General features: G+C 43.8%; 1 protein-coding gene across 4 annotated transcripts in view; it reads right to left on the minus strand.

Moving 5' to 3' along the window:
- BACE2 (beta-secretase 2) overlaps positions 1 to 19,996 on the minus strand; it is a 49,683-nt gene that overhangs the window by 23,006 nt on the left and 6,681 nt on the right. For all 4 annotated transcript variants that reach the window (XR_008463304.1, XR_008463302.1, XM_054181739.1 and 1 more), the window contains exon 2: positions 3,318 to 3,406. Coding sequence is in view for 2 of the 4 variants with exons in the window: in XM_054181739.1 (XP_054037714.1) it covers positions 3,318 to 3,406 (89 nt within the window). In the remaining 2 variants the exon portion in view is untranslated. The remainder of the gene's footprint in view (positions 1 to 3,317; positions 3,407 to 19,996) is intronic.

Here is a 19,996-nt window from a genome sequence, read left to right on the forward strand (position 1 = left end):
TCTAATAAGCACGCATCTGTAACTCAGTCCCATTAACTTAACAAATTACTAATCCTTCCTTCCCCTCGCCTTCAATTTGCCATTTATGACTTTGATATGGAAGCACTTAGTGACAATATAGGGAAAAACTGCAGGAATGATTACCAGATGAGAGAAAACCTCTTTATCTAATTTTGAAGTGTTCCACATAGTGTAGAAGAAAAGTGCCCACAGGTCATTTTTCTCATTTACACATGGGTGTCTCATTACACATGTCTTAGGTAATTTTGCAGATCTGGCTGATGTGATATCAAGGCCCCTGTCTACCATCTATGCAAAATCACAACAATCAGGGAAGGTAACCTTACTGCTGGGAAAAGGCTATCGTAAGGCCAGGCTCAAAAAGAGACGAGCAGCAGGGCGCAAGGGTCCAAGGCCACTGGGGCTTCACCTCAAGTCAGGAAAAGTCTCAGAGAACAACCTGCTGGAATCTGTTCCCGAGCACATGAAGGACAAGAACATAATCATGGATACTCAACGAGGAATTTCATAGGCATATCATACCTGAGCAAGCTCATTGGCTTGTACAACAAGGTGACCAGCTAAGCAGATGAGGAAAGTGCAGTAGCTGTATCACATCTTGACTTCAGTCAGGTTTTTGACACCATATCCAATGGCATTCCCATTTGGAAGCTGAGGATGTAGGGCTGAACAAACAGACCACCATGTGGGTTGAAGATGGGCTAGGCCACTGAGCCCAAAGGACAGTGACCATGAACAAACAGACCAACATGTGGGTTGCAGATGGGCTAGGCCACTGAGCCCAAAGGACAGTGACCATTTGTTCAATATCAGGCTTGTAACAAGCATAGTGCCACAGGTTGTGAGTGGAGGAAAAATTGTTCAACGTCTTCATCAAGAACCTACACAATGGACAGACTGCACCCTTAGGTGATTTGCATGGGATACTACATTAAGGGGAGTAGTTGATATGCTGAATGTGAGAGCTTGAATTCAAAGGAACCTTGAAAAACGGGAAGATTGAGCCAACAGAAACTTCCTGGCATTCAACAAGGAGAAGCACAAAGGTTTGTAGCTGAGAGGAAACAACTCCATGCATCAGGACAGACTGGGAAGCAACTGAAAAGGACTCAAAAGGATTTTGAGTGACAGTGGACACTAGGCTGAATAAGAGCCATCACCATACTTGCCCTGTGCATACAGCAAACTCCACACCAGGCCACACTTGGAAGGCCATGGACATGTATCCAAGGAATGCTCTCACTCTCTGGTCAGCACTGGTGAGACCACACCTGGAATAGACTGTGTCCAGCTGTGGAACCAGTTCAACAGGGATCTGGAGAAAGAAAAGAGGGGCTGGCAGAAGGCTACCAGACAGGTAAAGAATCATGGACCTGTGATGGGAAGTTGAGGGGAGCTGGTCTTCAGTTTTGCAGACAAGAGGCTAAGGGGAGATCTCACAGCAGCTTACAGCAACTCGAAAGACAGTTACAAAGATGACATAGCCAAACCTTTCCCCGCAGTGCCAGATACTAACATAAGGGGCAACAGCCACGAGTTGCATTCTGTGAGGTTCATGTTGGACATTAGGAAATATTTCCTCCACAGAAGAGTGTGGTACAGCACTGAAACACGCTGCCCAGAGAGAGTACGGATTCTCCATTCTCAGAAGTTTACAGGAGAACTTGGTCGGACTCAGCCATGGCTGACCTGATCTGATGACAGCCCTGCCTCATTTGGGATATGTACTAAGTGACCTACAGAGGTGTCTTGCAAACAAAATTTTTGAAACATCCGATTTCACTGTGACCAGGATCCCTCCCAGGTGACATTTATTTAAATGTATTTAAAGTATTTTAAATGGAAGAAGCATGGTGGGGCCAGGTTCAAGCATGCTAATGGTTGCACTTTATTCTGAGCATATTGCAGTCCTCCATCAATCCAACCCAAACCAGAAATTGCTATTGCAGTTGCTCTGGACTGGAATGACTTGAGTTTGAATCATTTTACAAAGCAGCCTTAACTCTTCAGGGCCTAAACTTCAAGGTTTTATTATTAACTTTATATCAAAGTTCTCAAAACTGTATGCTGAGAACACTGATAACAGACTGTAACCTTCAAGCGATTTCACAGCCTTTCTCAACACAGAACCTCTGCCGTTGTTGCTGTTTCTAATGGTTTACGGTTCTTATGAGAGAAGCCTTGCCCTTCCAGATAAAATAACATCACTTAAGAGAAAAGTGATAAGGAATGCTTGTACTTTTAATTCCTTGCAATGAAGTTTTCTCTAGCCGCTACCTATGGAAGGGGATGTAAGGCATGTAAGACTCTGCAGTAGTGCAGAAACGGCTTTCAAGTGCAAATTCTGGACTTTCCAGACCTGTGTCATATCAGAGTGAGATGTGAAATATCTCTGTTAACATCTGAATATGTGACAGAAGGTAAGGCTACTCTAGTAAACAGCATGGAAATACAAGCTTTCCCTCCATTAGAAGTGCATCTTATTGGAAAAAAAAGTGCAAACCCCCATGTTAAAATACATAAAGAGGTAACGAGAATGGTGATATTCTAGAGCCTCCCAGTCCCTCTAAGCATTTTTATCCATATGCTTCAGCTAAAGATAGACATTGTGTTTTAGAGAAGTTTACCTGAAATAATTGAATCTAGAGAAGGGCAGAAAGGAAGGAAGAAAAGAGGGAGAGTGATTCGGAAAGACAAAGCCATGCTTGGCTGTAACTAATGTCAGGTCATGCTAAACACAGCAAAGTTAGTGCATAACAAGCACTAAGGCCACCGAGTCGTATCTTATAAACAACCAGATTCAGCAGGGTCTGTCCATATCACCAACTGATCATGGCCCTTGGCCAAACCAAACAACAAATTAGCTTTTGACTAATTTTGGTTTTGGATGAAATGTCAAGTAACAGACACAATTAGTGGGTTTTAATTTTTGTTTTTAAACAAAAGGAAAGTATATTTAAACTTTTAATTCCTTCCAAGACTATTTGGATAAGAAATTGTCTGAAATTGGTGTGATTTTGCAAACGATTTTTACCCTGTAATCTTCTTCCCTTTTCTCCAGCTCTAATCAGCGCTGTGCTCAGAGCTCAGTTGCGCTGCCATTGGTAGGACTGTTCATGGTGTCAGGCAGGACCTTGCATCAGGCAAAAGCAATCTTCCCATTCAGGGAACAAACATCCCACTTGCATGGGATGTCACAGGAGTCCCACGAGCTGCCTTATCATTCCCTTTTGTGTGGAGAAGCCCGAATCTAAAAGACATCCTAACCCATCACGGTGTGCGGAACAGGTACTTACAGCTTGGTATTGAAGTAGGAGGTGACATCAGGATCAGGCACACCTGCTACAGCAAAATTACTGCTCCCAGTGTCAACCAGAATATTTAACTGCCGAAACAGAAGAAAGGAGAGGTGGTTTTCACATCCAACTAAACAAACAAACAAAAAAATCATTCAAGTTTTTGTCTAAACTACCTCCAATTTTAAAATGATGATGAAGGTTGCCCTGCAAAATAAATATAAAGTGCCACTTTGGGGAAAGTGTCACGCTGCTGCAGCCCCTTCAAAACAGCTGACCGTGCTGACGTGCTTTAAAATAGTCATGTTCCTGGAAGGGGGAAAACCTGCCAAGCCCGCATTCGCACAGGAGATGAATTCACGACCATCTCAAATTTCTTTTTTGGCCCAACCCATGTGTCTCGACAACCTGGTTCTTCCAGCACACAGGCTGAATTACGTACTGTTTAAAGCACTGTTTGCCTTAGAGCTTATGAGGTTTCTAGGTAGGGGCTGAGTGCAAGTCTGAGCAGAAATAGGCAGGAGCACGAAGCTGCCTCGTGGCTTGGAGAGCACGGGAACATTGCCCAGCGCATCCCAAGCAGCAGCAGCATACCACAGCTTTCACTGCCTTTAAATAGGAGGATGGGAGATTTATAAACACCGTGAAAAGCATGGATTGACAGGTGGCCTAAGAGCGGGCCACTTGTTCAGTTAATTGGGTGGACGATTTAGGCCAAAAATTGCCTAATAAAACCACACATACAAAACGAGACACCTCCTTTCCCCATTTGGCTCAGGTCAACAGGCCGGTTCACCGCAGCTGCGTGACGGCTTGTGCTAGCACAAGTCAGAAGGTAACAGCACGGGAGCGAGCAGCCGGATGCAGGATCACCTCTTTCAGTGAGACCTTGAAAGTACACATGTCATTAAATGATAATTTAAGTCACTCAGAGACGGTACTGCTACCAAAAGCAGCGGTCACACTTTTTTCCTGCTCTTGGTTGGATGCTTACCGTGGCTTCTTGGCAAAAGCACTGGCACCCATGGGGCTGTGCTGTAAATGAGATCAGGCTCCTCACCTACAGTTACCAAAAAAAATTAGCAATCTGCCATATCTGGCAGCTACTTGAAAAGAGATGGTAGGAGCAGATACAAGAAAAGGGTGATTGCCTCTTTTGATGACAGTGTGGCCTAAAATGATTGTGAAGTTATGCCCTAGGCAGTAAGGGACACCTGCTCCCCAGAAAAATATATAAGGAATGAAGAATTTTCCTGTAGAAGGGAATGAGACATCAGGACTGGGTTGCCCGTGGTTTGACTCTAGTTTGAACCAGCCACTTTGGTAGTCCTCATCGCTCCTTAAGGTGTGAGGTACCTAGAGATCTAGCATTGAAAGTGGATGTGGGACGGGTAAGAGAGAATGATAGGGGAAATGAGTTTAGTGTTGACAAAGGAAGTGGAGAAACAGGGCCAAGCTCTGAAAGGAGAGTAAAGACGAAGGAGGAAAACGCATTTGGAGAAGACATGCTGAATCCTTCTTTAATAGATTTAAGACTGAGCACAGACAAAAAAAGTGAGTCGATGTTCAAAAACATCTTTGATTTGCACATGGAGGGGGAGGGAAGAGATGGTTGCCCCTGTTTTACCTACTTTAATGTAGTACGGGACTAGGGAGCTCTGAAAATAAACCACGAACACAAAACCAACTAGTGATCTGTGGGACTCTCTTTTGAACTGCACGCATACTCTGTCATTGGTATTCCCAGTCCTAATCATGCAAAAATTTTAAGACTAAAAAGAAACAAACCCAAGACCTTATTCAAGTTATTTACCTGCCTCACTGCATCTGAGATTTTAGATTAAGTGGAGACAATACATTAAAATTTATTTTGCAACCACGTACACAGGCATTTAAATACAGACATTTAAAAATAAAAGGACACCTACAAGTTCACCTGGCTCCAGGAGTTGAGGCTTTAAAAGAAAATAAGAACCTCTGAGGCATGACTTACAATAAAATCCAAAGTTTGCTACATACTTTATTTCAATGATATCAAAAGCCTAACATTTTGTCAACTACCTAACAAAGGAAGAACTATTCATTTTCCCCCCTCTCTGGGACAAAAATCATATTAAAAATAAATAACAAAGAGCAGCTACAATGTGTGCATCTATCATGACTAACAAAAGTTGCCTCAAAGGGGTGCTGCAGGGCTTAAATTAATTAGCCTTTCCGAGGCAGTCGGTGATGCTTGAGTAATGGGCACTATACATCAGCTGCATAAATACGCGTAGGTGTTGCCCCAGCTTCAGTAATATTCATGACACCATACACGGAGGAAAAAAAACCCAAAGCCAAACAAAACCCCAGTCACTAAATATGACATATATGAAAGATATTTTACCCCCACACTTTAAATACAATGTTATCATCACAGAATTCACAAATCACTGAAGAAAAGGGCAAATTTACTACCCACAGTACAGAGAAAATCAACATTTCCAAAAGAAAATAGATATCCCCCACAACAACAACAAAAAAAGAGAAAATACAAAGCCGGCTAACCATGCAAGTGGCAGCCCACTCGGACACAGCAGCATTCACATGACAGATCGCTATTGAGGCTGACATTCTCTATCCGCATGTTTGTGCATAATGAGATGCAGGCGGCCAGGGCAGACACTGATTTATTGTAGTCCGTACAATAGCGCCAGTGATTAGCAGCTCATTTTGGGGTGGGTATAACTTACTGAGTTCTCTTTCTCTCCTGGCTACCCTTTGGGTCTGAATTTTCTTTAGTGCCTTCACGTCTCATTAAGAACCACTTTCATGTTGTCACCACTGGAGCCTACTTTATTCCATACTGCCTGCCGACGGTTTAATGGTGCTGCTGGGGGAGCTTCAGGCAAGCTCTGGTGAGTCACAGGGTGGCAACCGAAGGAGCTATGGTCCAGGGATGCCCGTCCTGCTCCATCTCCAGAGGTCAGCCCTGCCCTCTCCCAAAAGATGAAGCCAAACGCACTGCATGCTCACTCTGCAGGCTGCATTTCGCCACCCGGCTTGCTAGTGAAAACCAAAATCAACGGCACCTCAACTTGATCCACTGAGCTACGCGCTGTGACAGCTGGAGAGTGGTCGTACCTCTCTGCCTTTACCTTTCTGCCACAGGGACAGAAGACCCTGATGCCGAGGCAGAGTCAACAGTGGTGGCGGCATCTTCCCAGCTGTCTCCTTGTGAAGCCCCAGAGATGGTGAATCAGAGCTCTCGTGGGCAGGTGGAGCAGGTTCCTTGGGTTTATTAAGGCCACCTCGAGTGAATTACTTCCTGTCACTGGGAGCTGATTATTTAGTGATCACCCTGTGTTGTCAGAAAGTGTCAGATGAAGTCAGATTTTGTGAAAGCCAAGGTCGGAGAGACACAGCTGAACGAGGCTAGGAAGGAAAAACTGCCCAAAGACTGCTGACAGATCACGTGCCCAGCATTAAAAACAAGGAAAGACTATTTTCTGTTCACTTTTGGAGGCACAGAAGGAAAGCCTTGGGGTTTTTTTTAATTGTGTCTTCCAAGTTCAATTTCAGACCTATACAGCAGAAAGCAGACAGCAAGTGCAGAAGGCTGGTTTTTTTTCCCCTGAAGGTCACCTTTACCACAGCTGTTGGACATAAAATCTGCACCTAGTACCATACCTGGAGATTATTTTGCTGGATGCATTTCCTATACGTAAATAGCATGACTATTAATAAGAGGTTCATAAAGATCCCTAGCTATAGCGTAAGCAAGATAGCAACATCCACCTCTGCCATGACAAACTTGCAGAGGAAATCTGACACCCTATCTGTATGCCATTAAGTTGTGTTTATAAAAAGAAACAAATCCAAAACTGTTTACTGAAAGTCAGGATCATTGAAAGCTCTTTAGGCCATGCATTTTATATATTTTCTACTCTGATGGGGTAGAGACACTGAAAAAAACCCCAAACGTAATGATTTATTTCAACTGGAAGTCAAACACATTGTCAATACTTCAAGGATCCCTCAAACTTTGCAGTGCTTGATTTAGCACCAACATCAAATAGCAGTTACTGTATGCTATCCTGCCTCAATAATTTAACTTACCATTATGTCTTTAACATTTTTAAGGTTTCAATTGCTGCATATTGTTTTATTTTGATATTAGAAAAAAAATTTGCCTATTGATCTGTCATCTTTTTTTCATTCAACAAAGCTTCATCTGCCTGTGGTTCAGGCACCTGCCCCATCTGATACAGCAAGTGGCGTCAATACAACGTCATCAACACTAGGCATTATCTACGCCTCATTTAACTGCCTGGTGAAGAGCAATTTGCAGTTATCCCACGACGCATTTAGAAAGTGACTTTCTTCACATTTTCAAGGAAAAGTCATAAAATGTAGCAATCATTCAATTTTTGTTGCATAGAGGTTGCTAGCATCCTCTAGCAGGGACAGACCTTGCCTCTGTTCTGATCTACACCCTCCTCAGACTTTATATAAGTTTCTCTTTCCTGTTTTAGTTTGAGGTCATGAGTTTTTGGCAACTTTCAGAAAAATACACAAAACAAATCCCACGGGCTACAAGTGCATAATGCATTTCTTTGAAGCAGCTCTCTGCATGATGTAGCATACACAGCCTTTTCCAGGTGTGGAATCCTAGGGCTTGCATGCAACCCTGTCGCACTGTTGCTTTTGATGTGATACCCTGGGTAAGCCACACTGCGCTAGTGATAATCTTCATCCCCATTAAAAGACTGGCCCTTGGAAAAATCTGCTATATTTTTTTTTCAAGTTAACGGGTCTGATTCTTTTAGGTCAAGCAATAAAGTTTCACCACTGGACAGAAGAAACCAGACTGTAAAAATGTATTCGGCTCTTCATCCCTGCTTCAGGTGAAACATTGGAGGAAAAAAAAAAAGGAATAGGATTTGCATAGGTAGAGCCATAAATACAATAATCAATCTCATTCAGCCTTACATTTACTCTGGGGTTCAGTCAAAATCTTAATGATAGGCAATTGATAGTTTCCACTGCACAAGCCAGCAGGGCAAAGAAGCTGGCTCCGTAAGAGTTCATGATGAAAACGACAAGCGATCATGCCTTCTCTGGGATTTTAATTTGACCCAAGGGCACCCCTTTCTTTTCCCTTCTCTTCCATCCCCAATAAAGAGAGCAACTGTTCCACACTAGTAACATTCATATGCCGATCAAAATCTCATCCTGCTGTGCTTTCATGATTTCTCCCACGCACACACTTAAAATAGGGCTTATAGTCCTACTCTGCTTGATGGAGTATGCCACACAGTGAACTATCACAAAGTAAAAATGTTTTTTTGTCCACATGTAGAGACTATAAATAGGAGGCATCCCATTACCACCTCGTGAACTGTTACCACACATCACGATGTACTGGCTTAATAGAAGTCCACCCCACCTAACAACCCCTGAACTTGTAACATCTCTTAACTCCCTCTCTTTCTTATTTTGTCCCACACATAATAAACCCTGCAGAAAATAGGGTTCGCTAGACAGTGCTTAAAAAAAAAGGTGCAAAGAAGTGCTACGTTTCTGGTTAGGGATTAGCAGCTAGAAATCATTTGAGTAACAGCTCTTCTTTGTAAAGCTGGTTAATAGATAGGAAAATTAGTTGCCAATTTAAATACCGCCTCATTTAACACAACAATTCCTAATTACATTATCAGCCCATCTGGCAAGAATTGCTTACAACCATCACGCGAGAAAGAAAACACACTAGCAACTACACGCTGTGTTTGCCCACAGTTATTATGCATTACTGGCACAGACTGTCAGTCAGGTTATTTTCAGCAATTTGTTTCTACAAATTAATAAAGTTACAATATACAGCGGCCTTTTAAGCACAGAGATACTTTTTTTCCTGTTACTTGGAATTAGCATTTACAGCCCACTTTCTAATAAACAAATTCAGAAGGCCAGGCTTTAATACAGATTCTTCATCTGTTCCGCTTAAGATACAGAAATAAAACCTAATTAAAAGATGAGTTAGAGGAATCTTTGTAAGCGTTTCTAGATGCAGAGGCCTGCAAAGTTAGACATAAACTGGAAAAGCCTCCAGAAGAACACATTTCTGCTTGCAGAATAATACGTATTTTGCTGAACAGGTTAAGACTGAAACCAAAAAAAGGGTAAGTTTGTCCATCTGTACGTCAGATCGATGCACTGCCCCTGAACACTGAGGCAGGGACGGGACTCTCCCATTTTTCATTGATCATAAGCAGTCCCTGGTCTGGAGCAGCCCAGTCCTCATTGCCCTGCAGCACTTCACAGAATGGTTGAGGTTGGAAAGGACCTCTGGAGGTCATCCATGGAGGTCATCCAGTCCAACCGCCTGCTCAAACAGGGCCACCTAGAAACAGCTGCCCAGGACTATGCCCAGAGAGCTTTTGAGTATCTCCAAGGATGAAAACTCCATAATCTGCCTGGGGCAGCATGCACCAGTGCTTGGTCACCCTCACAGTAAAAAAGTGTTTAGAGGGAACCTCCTATGTTTCAGTTTGTGCCCACTGCCTCTGGTCTTGTCACTGGGCACCTCTGGAAAGAGCCTGGCTCTGTCCCCTTTGCACCTTCCCTTCAGGGATTTATATATATCAATGAGTTGCCCCCTGAGCCTTCTCGTCTCCAGGCTGAGCAATCCCAGCTCTCTCAGCCTTTCCTCATGTGAGAGGTGCTCCGATTCCTTAAAAGTCTTCATGGCCCTTCTCTGGACTCTCTCCAGTATGTCCATGTCTCTCTTGTACTGGGGAGCCCAGAGCTGGACACAGCACTCCAGGTGTGGTCTCACCAGTGTCACATAGAGTAATCCAGAAAACAACTCAGCTTTTTGGCAGACAGCTGCACGGCCACTGGTAACGGTGTAGAAATACTCCACCCAGAGCCAAATGACGTTCTGCAGCTTGGACCTCACCTTTGAAGTGGAGGAGGCGGGGGGCAGGCCCACACCTTATGCTGAGTCTGGGGAGAAGGACTATTTCCTGTGGTGCCCTGAGGGAGGTCACCTCACCAGGGGAAACAGACCCATCTGCTACTACCTTCCCAAAAAATCCTCCTGTAGTCACAAGAAGGGTTTAACAATGCAGCCGTGATAAGAGAGATGGTGTGAGAAAGAAAAATGGAATGGAGATTAATGACTTACTAATGTCATTTGTTCAGCGGGTGGTGCCTACGTTTCACTGCAACGTCACTCTGGGGATGCAGGGGAAGGTGATTTACTGCAGCATGAAAACTTGTCCAAACCAGGAAGTCAAATATATCACCAAAGATAATTCCTGCTTTTGCAACAGCAGAAGTTTGCGACAGAAACTGTGACATCTGTACGTTGTGGGGTAAGCAGGAGAACAAATGGCAAACGGAGGCTCTTCAGGGCAGCAGCAGATCAAGCCCACCAGAACCTGTTTGGTGTTTGCTGCCATTCCCCTCACCACATTCCCAGCTGGTGTTGGGACCTGGGATTTGACCCCATATCTAGACTATCTTCACATTCACTCTCTTCCCCAGCCATCTAAAACACTCACCTATCCCTGGACACTCTCACACCTGCACTGGGCCCAGAAGAAGACAAATGGCCTTTGCCCTCAATCTCTTCAAGATCTGCACTGCTAGACTGGGAGGAATACTTTATTTTTTTTCTCTCTGAAAAGCAATAATCTCTTTCTTTGCCAGAAGATTACAAAGTACTATCTGGATTAGCCAATCTATCCGTGCTTAAAAGCACTGCATGCTTCTGTAGTTGAGATTTGTATTAAAAACACAAATGCTAAAATGACTGATTGTGCTGAAGTATAAACTTGCTAAACTAAATTGTGAGTTGAAATATGAGCATCTGACTCTGGGACTGATTAATAGTCATTTTGAAGAGAAATATTACAGGAAGTGCTTTATATATATTATCATTTTGACAATAGGGGAAGGCTATTATGGTTTAAAGACAAAAAAAATAGTCAGCCAATCAATCCTGGTAACAAAACAAAATATCTATTCTTCATTTCTGCGCTCTCCTTTCTGCCAATGTCTTCAGTTCCCTAAACATTAGCATTCTTTCTGCACATGCTGTCTCATGTGCTATCTTATTTTTCAGGCTGAAATTTATTTGCTGTGTCTAGATTTATCATACAACACATCCATCCTATTCATGCTATATGAACATGCTTTGCTGTTGAACATGAGCTATTACTTGCTTATCTTAGAGCTGTGTGAATCGTAGCAATTTTGTCTCATTGCCTTTTCAGAAAAGATTAAACTTTTTTCCCTCTTTTCTTTTCCCCAAATACAAATCCCTCTCCTATATCATACCCTGTAGCTGACAAAAAACGGTTTTAAGGAAAATCTGGACTAGTTAGAGAAAGTTCAGTAACAACAATAATCCAGAGGTCTAGAAAAGTCTCACCTGTAAATAACCATTGGCAGGCTTGGACTGGTTTGAGAATTGTGACAATCTTTTAACAGACGTATCATTGCCACTGAGACCCCCTAGGAGTCGCTTCTTCCAGAAAAAGGGATTGCATGTGAGCTGACTGATATCTTCATCAGCCTTTGCCAGTGTAGCCAGTAACACATGTTAACATCAGGTAGACTGTTCATTATTACTAAAGCAGTAGAGCACCCAGATGCTCAAAATTTGAGTGAAGAAAATCTATATATTTTCTATATTTATACTAAACACGTTCTTGAATTGAAAGATTAATGAGTGCCTAGATAAATGGAAGATTAAAAAAAAAAAAACACAAACACACCCTGAAATTCCAGAATGAATGCAGGAGACATCAGCTATTTGTACTTAAGTACGCACAGAGTTCTTGTTAAGTCTGAAAGCATGTTTCCACCTCTTAGTAGGTGTATAGGAATTAAATCCATCAATTTTCTGCTAATTACAGTACAGCACTGATGAGACAAGGGAGACTGTAAGCTGAATGCCACTGGGACCAACTCTCATGTCTGACTGCAAGACTCATGAGGAATCCCTGTGCTCACGCAGCCTTGGTTTAGAGGCAGGCTGTGTCTAAGGTCTGTGCCACATCTGAATTAGTATCTCATCCAGAGGTCACCCCTCCCTCCACAGAGAACATGGTGGCCAAAGGTATTGGAGATACAGCCATTAATTCAATAATTCAACAGCTAAAAAAAAACCTGAAGAAAGACCTGAAGTCCGTCTCTCCCACCAGCTTGACTCTCGGAGAGACACTCGTGAATGCCATGACAGATTTCACGGTCACCTTCTCAACCTAAACCTCTCTCTTGCTTTGAAACCACTGCTTGTAGCCACCGCAGAGCAGACCTGCTGGGCACTGCTTGGCAGGATTTCGAACTCTTTGGAGCAATGGCCAGCCACATCAGACAGCTACTAGTCCAGGGATCTATGGGCATTGTAGGAGGACAGTAGAGGGACAGCTTCTAGCTCTGAAGTAAATAGAAGGGCAGAGGAGATAGGCGAAGGGCTGCACAACTGTATTTCACAGTGCAGAGGCACACACACCACCAGCCAGCAAAAAGGGGTTTTGCTGTCCCTAGACAGCTCCCTCAGCAAGCCTCTGCGCACTTCTACCCTCGCGCTTAACCACAGCCTGTCTCATTTCATTGCTGAAGAAAATCACTGTCAATTTTTTTCACTTGACCTGAAGCTAAACTTTTTCTGTAAAAAAAGACAACCGTCTTGCTGAAAAACAACAAACCATCCACCTCAAGTGTCTTAGGTTAAATGTCTGTGTGGTGAGTTGACCCTGGCTGGACGCCAGTTGCCCACCAAAGGTGCTCTATCACTCACCCTCCTCAACTGGACAGGGGAGAGAAAATATAACGAAAGGCTTGTACGTTGAGATAAGGACAAGGAGAGATCACTCACCAATTACCATCGTGAGCAAAACAGACTGACTTGGGAAAAAAAATAATTTATTACCAATCAAATCAGAGTAGAATAATGAGAAATAAAAACCAAATCTTAAAAACACCTTCACCCCACCCCTCCCTTCTTCCCAGGCTCAACTTCACTCCTGATTTCTCTACCTCCTCCCCTCAGCTGGTGCAGGAGGATGGGGAATGGGGGTTGCGGTCAGCTCATCACACGTTGTCTCTGCCGCTCCTTCCTCCTCAGGGGGAGGACTCCTCACACTCTTCCAGCGTGGCTTCCCTCCCACAGGAGACAGTTCTCCATTAACTTCTTCAACGTGAGTCCTTCCCACAGGCAGCAGTTCTTCATGAACTGCTCCAGCATGGGTCCCTTCCACAGGGTGCAGTCCTTCAGGAACAGACTGCTCCAGCGTGGGTCCCCTACGGGGTCACAAGTCCTGCCAGCAAACCTGTTCCAGCATGGACTTCTCTTTCCACGGGTCCACAGGTCCTGCCAGGAGCCTGCTCCAGCACGGGCTTCCCATGGGGTCACAGCTGCTTTCAGGCATCCACCTGCTCCAGTGTGGGGTCTTCCACAGGCTGCAGGTGGATATCTGCTCCACCATTAATCTCCATGGGCTGCAGGGGGACAGCCTGCCTCACCATGGTCTCCACTACAGGCTGCAGGGGAATCTCTGCTCCAGTGCCTGGAATACCTCCTCCCCCTCCTTCTTCACTGACCTTGGTGTCTGCAGAGTTGTTGCTCTCACATATTCTCACTCCTTTCTCCAGCTACAGTTGTCATTGCCCAGTTTCCCCCCCGCTTCTTAAATATGTTCTCATAGAGGTGCCACCACCGTCACTGATGGGCTCGGCTTTGGCCAGCAGCAGGCCTGTCTTGGAGGTGGTGGGCATTGGCTCTACTGGGCATAGGGGAAGCTGCTAGCAGCTGCTCACAGAAACCACCCCTGTAGACCCCTACTACCAAAACCTTGCCACACAAACCCAGTACAGTCTGCTACATCTGTTCTGCTTACCAGTACTACTCAGGGCATGATACTTCTAAATAACATAGTCTTATATCCAACAATTTTAGAGGGTTTTTTTTTAGGGAAAAAAAAAAGAGGAGAAAGAGACTCATCATGCTAATACACTACCTTTCAGAATACAATATCCAAGGAGGGCTTTTTGCCTTTTTTTTTTTTTTTAAGGAAATGAAATCAGTAAGCTTGCGTTAATGTATTATACCCAGTGAATGATTACAGGTAGAAGCTGCATACAGTTCAGAATTTCAATTTTCTGAGGCTTTTGCTCTCCAAAATTAGTTTCCAATTTATTTTGTCAGGTCACCCTTTTCTTTACCTCTGTTGTTCATTACACTCAGAGAAACTGCTTTCTGACAAAAAAAGGCATTTTTAGTTCTTCTCTACCTAGCTTCAGAAGTCCTAAACTGCAAAAAAATAAGTTTTTGTTGAAACTAAAGCAACAACCCTCCAACTGCAGTATCTGTGAGATTGAAACAGTTTTACACATATGCACTGAGCCAAGCTATACTAAGTAATCTCAAAAAGGCTTGAACTGACTAATCTTTAAACCCTCCTCATGCCGTACAAGCTTCTACGCTGTGAGTCACTGCCCATATTTACTGTGCCATTTGAAAATAACAGAATTAATCAAGGGCCACGTTTCAAGCTTCAACACATCTTATGAAGCCCATACCTAATGCTCTTGAGCATAGGCTAGGAGGTATCTCTAGCCTCGTGAGTGCTGTTATTTTTTTTGTAATCTCCCTTTTGTCAAACTACCCTTGCCCTTCAGTAGTGGGCAGAATCCTCTCAGGAGAGGCTCAGTCTCACTCCTGTATTAAAAGGTCTCCCTCCCACCAAAGATCTGAACTTCAATCTCAAATTTAAATAAACCCCCGGATTTCAAATTGCACTGGAGATGTGAAACTAAGTGCCAAAGCTGCTCCTGCAACATTTGAGAAGCTTTTGAAGGCAACGATTAACTTTGAAAAAGGCTATGTTTTGGAGACAGGCAGGAAGAAAAAGAAGTTTGCAGGACAGCAGTGAGAAAAATCAGAGTTTTGGGAAGGCTGCACGCCAGGTCTGATCTCTTCCCTCTCCTCCACCCGTCAGCTTGCTCTGGTGGCGACATGATTCTTTTCAAGTTTTTTTCCCCTCTTCTGTCAAGATGTTAGTTTTGGAGATGGGCGTTTGTTAGCAAAGGTTTTTCAAAGGCTGGAGAGTTGCGAGAAGGAGAGGTGAAGGCAGGACACTCCTGACACATCAGGTTGATCCGTTCTACCCAGAGCAGGCTGTTCCCAGTGGCGCTGCCATACCCACACAGTGGGGCCGCTCATTATAACCTCCTTCTAGCCGCACTTACTGCCTGCTTTCAGCAAGGGCTTCTTATGTTTTTTCAGTGCTTTTCTTCAAGAAGGACACTGAATGCTTATATGATATTTTCCAGCTGTTCCCCTAAACCACCATAACAAAACCAAAGTGGATAAGCATCGTCTTACTTGGATTTTCTCTGCATACACTGCAACGGTGAAATGACCGGCCTTCGGAAAACATAAAAGCCAATGGATGTGATTACATGGGAAGCCCCACCTTGCTGCTTTCATGACTGTGAAAGAAGCCTCTCCCTCCTGGAGGCCAGGAAACTACTGACAATCCCATGTTCATGCACTGGGATCCCTGGATTAGCCAAGATTTTCGGACATGGAGTGGTAAATAAATTAGCACACACCCTGGAAAACCAACTACGAACTCCCTGTACTTCAAGGCATGACCTCTGCTATAAAAATGCCACAACTTGTTCTTCAGGTCTGGATTTGCAGCACTGCCAGATTTTGTTTAACGTATGAGAGCTGCTACAGTATTTCATATTGACAAACTGGGATGTCTCAGCCTGGGGAGCTGTAAAGACTGGTCCCATCCTCCAACTCCCTTGAACTACCTCTTCCCCACCTGCCAGAGCAGGTCCCACCCCCATTCCTCCCTTTCTGCTCAGGAACAGCCGTGCTTTCACACACCCCTGGGCTGCTGCTGTATGGACACGGACGGACGGCAAAGGGACACGACTGGATCTGTTGCTGCCGGCAAGGGGAGGGACGGAGGGAGGGAAGAGATTGGAAAAAAAAAAAAGAAAGCAAGCACAAGGACTGTTATTTGGTTATTCTGATTGTATTCCCAGCTAGAAAAGCTGTGCCGTGTCTCTGGGGAATGGCGCAGGGTCAGGCAGCTGCCCGCTGGTCCGTGCCGTCCTAAACGACCACACAAACGTCCACAGGCGGCCCCAGGTCTCAGAGCACAAACAAGGTGATGCAACTCCGGTGTTTTTTATTTCCCTGGTAATTAATGAAGGGAATACAACAGACAGAAGGCTTTTGCTCCCCATTCCACCTGACCTATTTAAGATATTACCAAGGAGCAGAATTTGATTGTCGTCATGGGTATTTCTTGGAATTATACCGGGGAGTTCAAAGGCACAAACAGAAAACAGCTTTCCACTCCATAATACCAGGAAGAACTATTTGGTGGGGGCCAGGGGGGGAAGCAAAAAAAAAAAAAAAAAAGGCTGTTAAGCGAGGTCACAACGACATGTTTGATTTATTAAAAGTAAAAAAAAAAAATCTTTTTAATTCATATTTATTCTAACATTTTTACTTAAAAATTTGGCAGGGCAATTTAAAAGGCAGATTTGATTCTCAAGTGAATTAAGATATGATTTTTTCCAAATTCTTTTTTTTTTTTTTTAAAGCAGCAGGGTCCACTCCCTGCTATCGGACTCATTTATTTCTCTCCTTCTCAAACATGCACACTTTACTCTTTACCCTGGCTAATACTGTAGAGGCAGCAGCTCTGGGAAATGAACTAGCTTCGCCTGTGGCCCATACATCATTACAATTGTTAACCAAGTTCCACTATAAAAATCTTTATTACACAGGAGAACACAAAGGCATGCAGGAACATGGCTTTATTTTCAGATACCAGGTTGAATTTGTAGGGCAGGAAGTTAAAAGACTTTTTTATGCTCTCAGGTTGACGAAGTCTGCTACTACACACTGCAGCATCACACAGAAGACAGCTTCCTTCTATCCATTCCTCCGCATATCTACCTGTAGGCAGGACTAAGCGATCTACTTCAGCCAGGGGTTACAACCCATCTTGTGATGATGGTCCTACAGCAGCCCAGGGCTCCAACATTTTACACACTGTGAGGAAGGCTGCAAGTGCAGCCACGTTCCTGCCTACAGGCTGGAGCTGATGGTGCTCAGGCTGCTGGAATTGTGGAAGTTTGCCCATTAGCAACAGCAAACATTGTTGAGCACACCTGCTGGGGACAAAGTTTCCAAACCTGAACAAAAACGTGCAGGTAGTATCACTAGTATTTGGTCACTTGCCAAGAAAAGGTTAACTCTAAGGCTCAGCAGAGCCCAAATGGAAGATAATTTTAGCTGGAACATGTAACATGTGCCAGCATTCATAACTACAGCTGCTGAGAAATTTTCTGAGCTTTTTTTTTTCCCCACACATTATTTATCTCAGCAGTCCAAATGCAAAAATCTGGCACTTTGGATCATGCGAAATGTTTGTGTTATTCCCTGAAGGACTTTGCATCCGTGAAGTAATGAGAAGATTATTCTGTGACAGATAAACTGAAGCACTGTGACTGCATCAGATGTTATCTTGCTACATCACTTCTCAGACTGCTGGAAAGTGTGACCACCTTTGGGCTCCTCTGTCTTAGTTGCAACCTGAGAGTTACTGAGAAGAAAAATGAATGAATTAAGTAAAAGTCTCTTTAGTCACAGAAAGGTATCAGTAGGACTGATGAATCATTTTCTGACATGCCTCGCATTTCACTCTTACCCGTAACAGACATCTACTAAACAGCACAGTGAATGAAAGCATAGGTCTTTCCATACCATGCTTAAGCAGCATGGTAATATTGCCCTGAAGACCTTCCAAATTGGTATAGCGTGCTCTGTCTTGGAAAGACGCTACAATTTCTTTTGCTGCAAACACTGACAGTCAAGGTTTCTGTATCAACAGCTATCATAACAGAATTTTGGAAGTAAAGTTTCCAATTAGGTAGAAAAAAATGAGAGGGAAAAAATCTCCCTCAAGATTTTGCAAAGTTCCAATTTTGAACATAGATCCAAAGCCTGCAGTCGAAATAGACACCCTAGTACATTATTTTCTATACCAAAACTATTGCCGCCAAAGGCAATCTTCAAAATTTACCTTCTGCTGACCTGATGTATTTTTTTCTTCCCTAATACCACAATAAAACTTTCAAGGTGGGACACACAGGACCCAACCTTCCACATGATGGCTTAGCAGATAAGCCTTTTGTTTCTGTAGAAGGCCCAAACGGCTCATCTTCTCTGGTATGACACTTCTTATGGTAGCAAAGTCAGAAACAGAGAGAGCCTGGGTGGGCAAGAAAATTCTCACACCTGGCCTTGACATGAGCCTGAGCATGAGCTGCAGCACTGCAGCAGGCTCTGTGGTGCCCTTCTATGGACCACTCTTGCAAGGAGATCCACAAGCAAGTACCAAGGAATTATCTGAGAGATGGCCACCAAAAAGATCCGATTACTTTTTCCATGTCAAATGGCAGGAGCTGGCCTTGAACGCGACAAGGCTTACGCTCCCTCCCTCAAGTGGAGAGGTGACTCTCAGTTCTTGAGTTTTCCTCTGTTTTTCTTTAAACCAAAAATGCCAATGGGAAAAAAGTAGCATTATGATGCAGTTTTAGATCCCTAGGAATGAATTAATTTGTGTTTTTAAGGAGGAGAAGCTTACCAAGGGTTACTGCAGCATTAATAACTTTCCTTTTTTAAAATAAGACCAGACTAGGAATGTCTTTGAGACAAGCGTTTGCCCTAAACACATGCAGTCTAGCTTAACAGCAGTTTTTTGGTAGTAAGTAGGTACAAAAATAAACCAGCCATAAAGCTAAGTAAAATCAACTAATTTTAGTACTCACAAGCTGAGCAAAGAGGACAAAATCTGCAAGTAATTTATTTTTCACAATTTCAGATTATTAGTAAGCAGTGGTGAGGGAAAAAAAGGATTGTAGAGTGCAATTACTGTCTTAACAGATTCCCTTCAAAAGAGCCTTTTAATTATGACACATTAATTGTATTCAATGAATTGTAATTTTCACTCAAATAAGATTTTTTTCCCCACCTAGCTTATATTCCTCAAATTCCCTCTCCACCACGCTCCACAGGCTTCAGCTATTTGAGGAGGGCTCTTAAAAAACTGAAACAAAGGTCTGGAACATCTGTCCCCCGCTGCCCTCCCCGTAAAGTGCTCTTAAGACATAAAAAGGCAGCGAGAGCAGAAGAAGGAAAGAAAGGCAAAAGGAAGAATGAGGGAAGAACTCTGGGGGGAGGAGAGAGAAGGGGGGGAAAAAGCATTATTTTATCAAGCTTTGGCAAAAGAGGGAGCAAACGTTGACTTTGGCCCCAGGCTTCCTGAAGGCACGAGAGCCAACCGTGCTACGTGACTGCTCTCGGATGAGCGCGGATGAAAGCCCATCGGACAGCCACACCGGGAGGAAGCCCGCCGAAAGGGCTGGGTCCACAGGCAGAGGAAGGTTCTTTGTGGCCAAACTTTCATCCCAAGGGGGAGAAGTTTGCCAAGCTCCTCGACAAGGCTTTCCGGCAGTTCTAGGCTGCTTGCAGCCTTTGCCGTAGCAAAACCCAAACCCACGGTTGATGCAGAGGTGCTTAAGCTATCTCAGGTTCTGCCAGCAGTACCGGAGCTCACTGCATGTTGCAGAGCCACCCGGAAAAACACAGTAGA

This window comes from Rissa tridactyla, chromosome 1, assembly GCF_028500815.1.
Source record: "Rissa tridactyla isolate bRisTri1 chromosome 1, bRisTri1.patW.cur.20221130, whole genome shotgun sequence".
In the NCBI taxonomy this organism is placed as follows: Eukaryota; Metazoa; Chordata; class Aves; order Charadriiformes; family Laridae; genus Rissa; species Rissa tridactyla.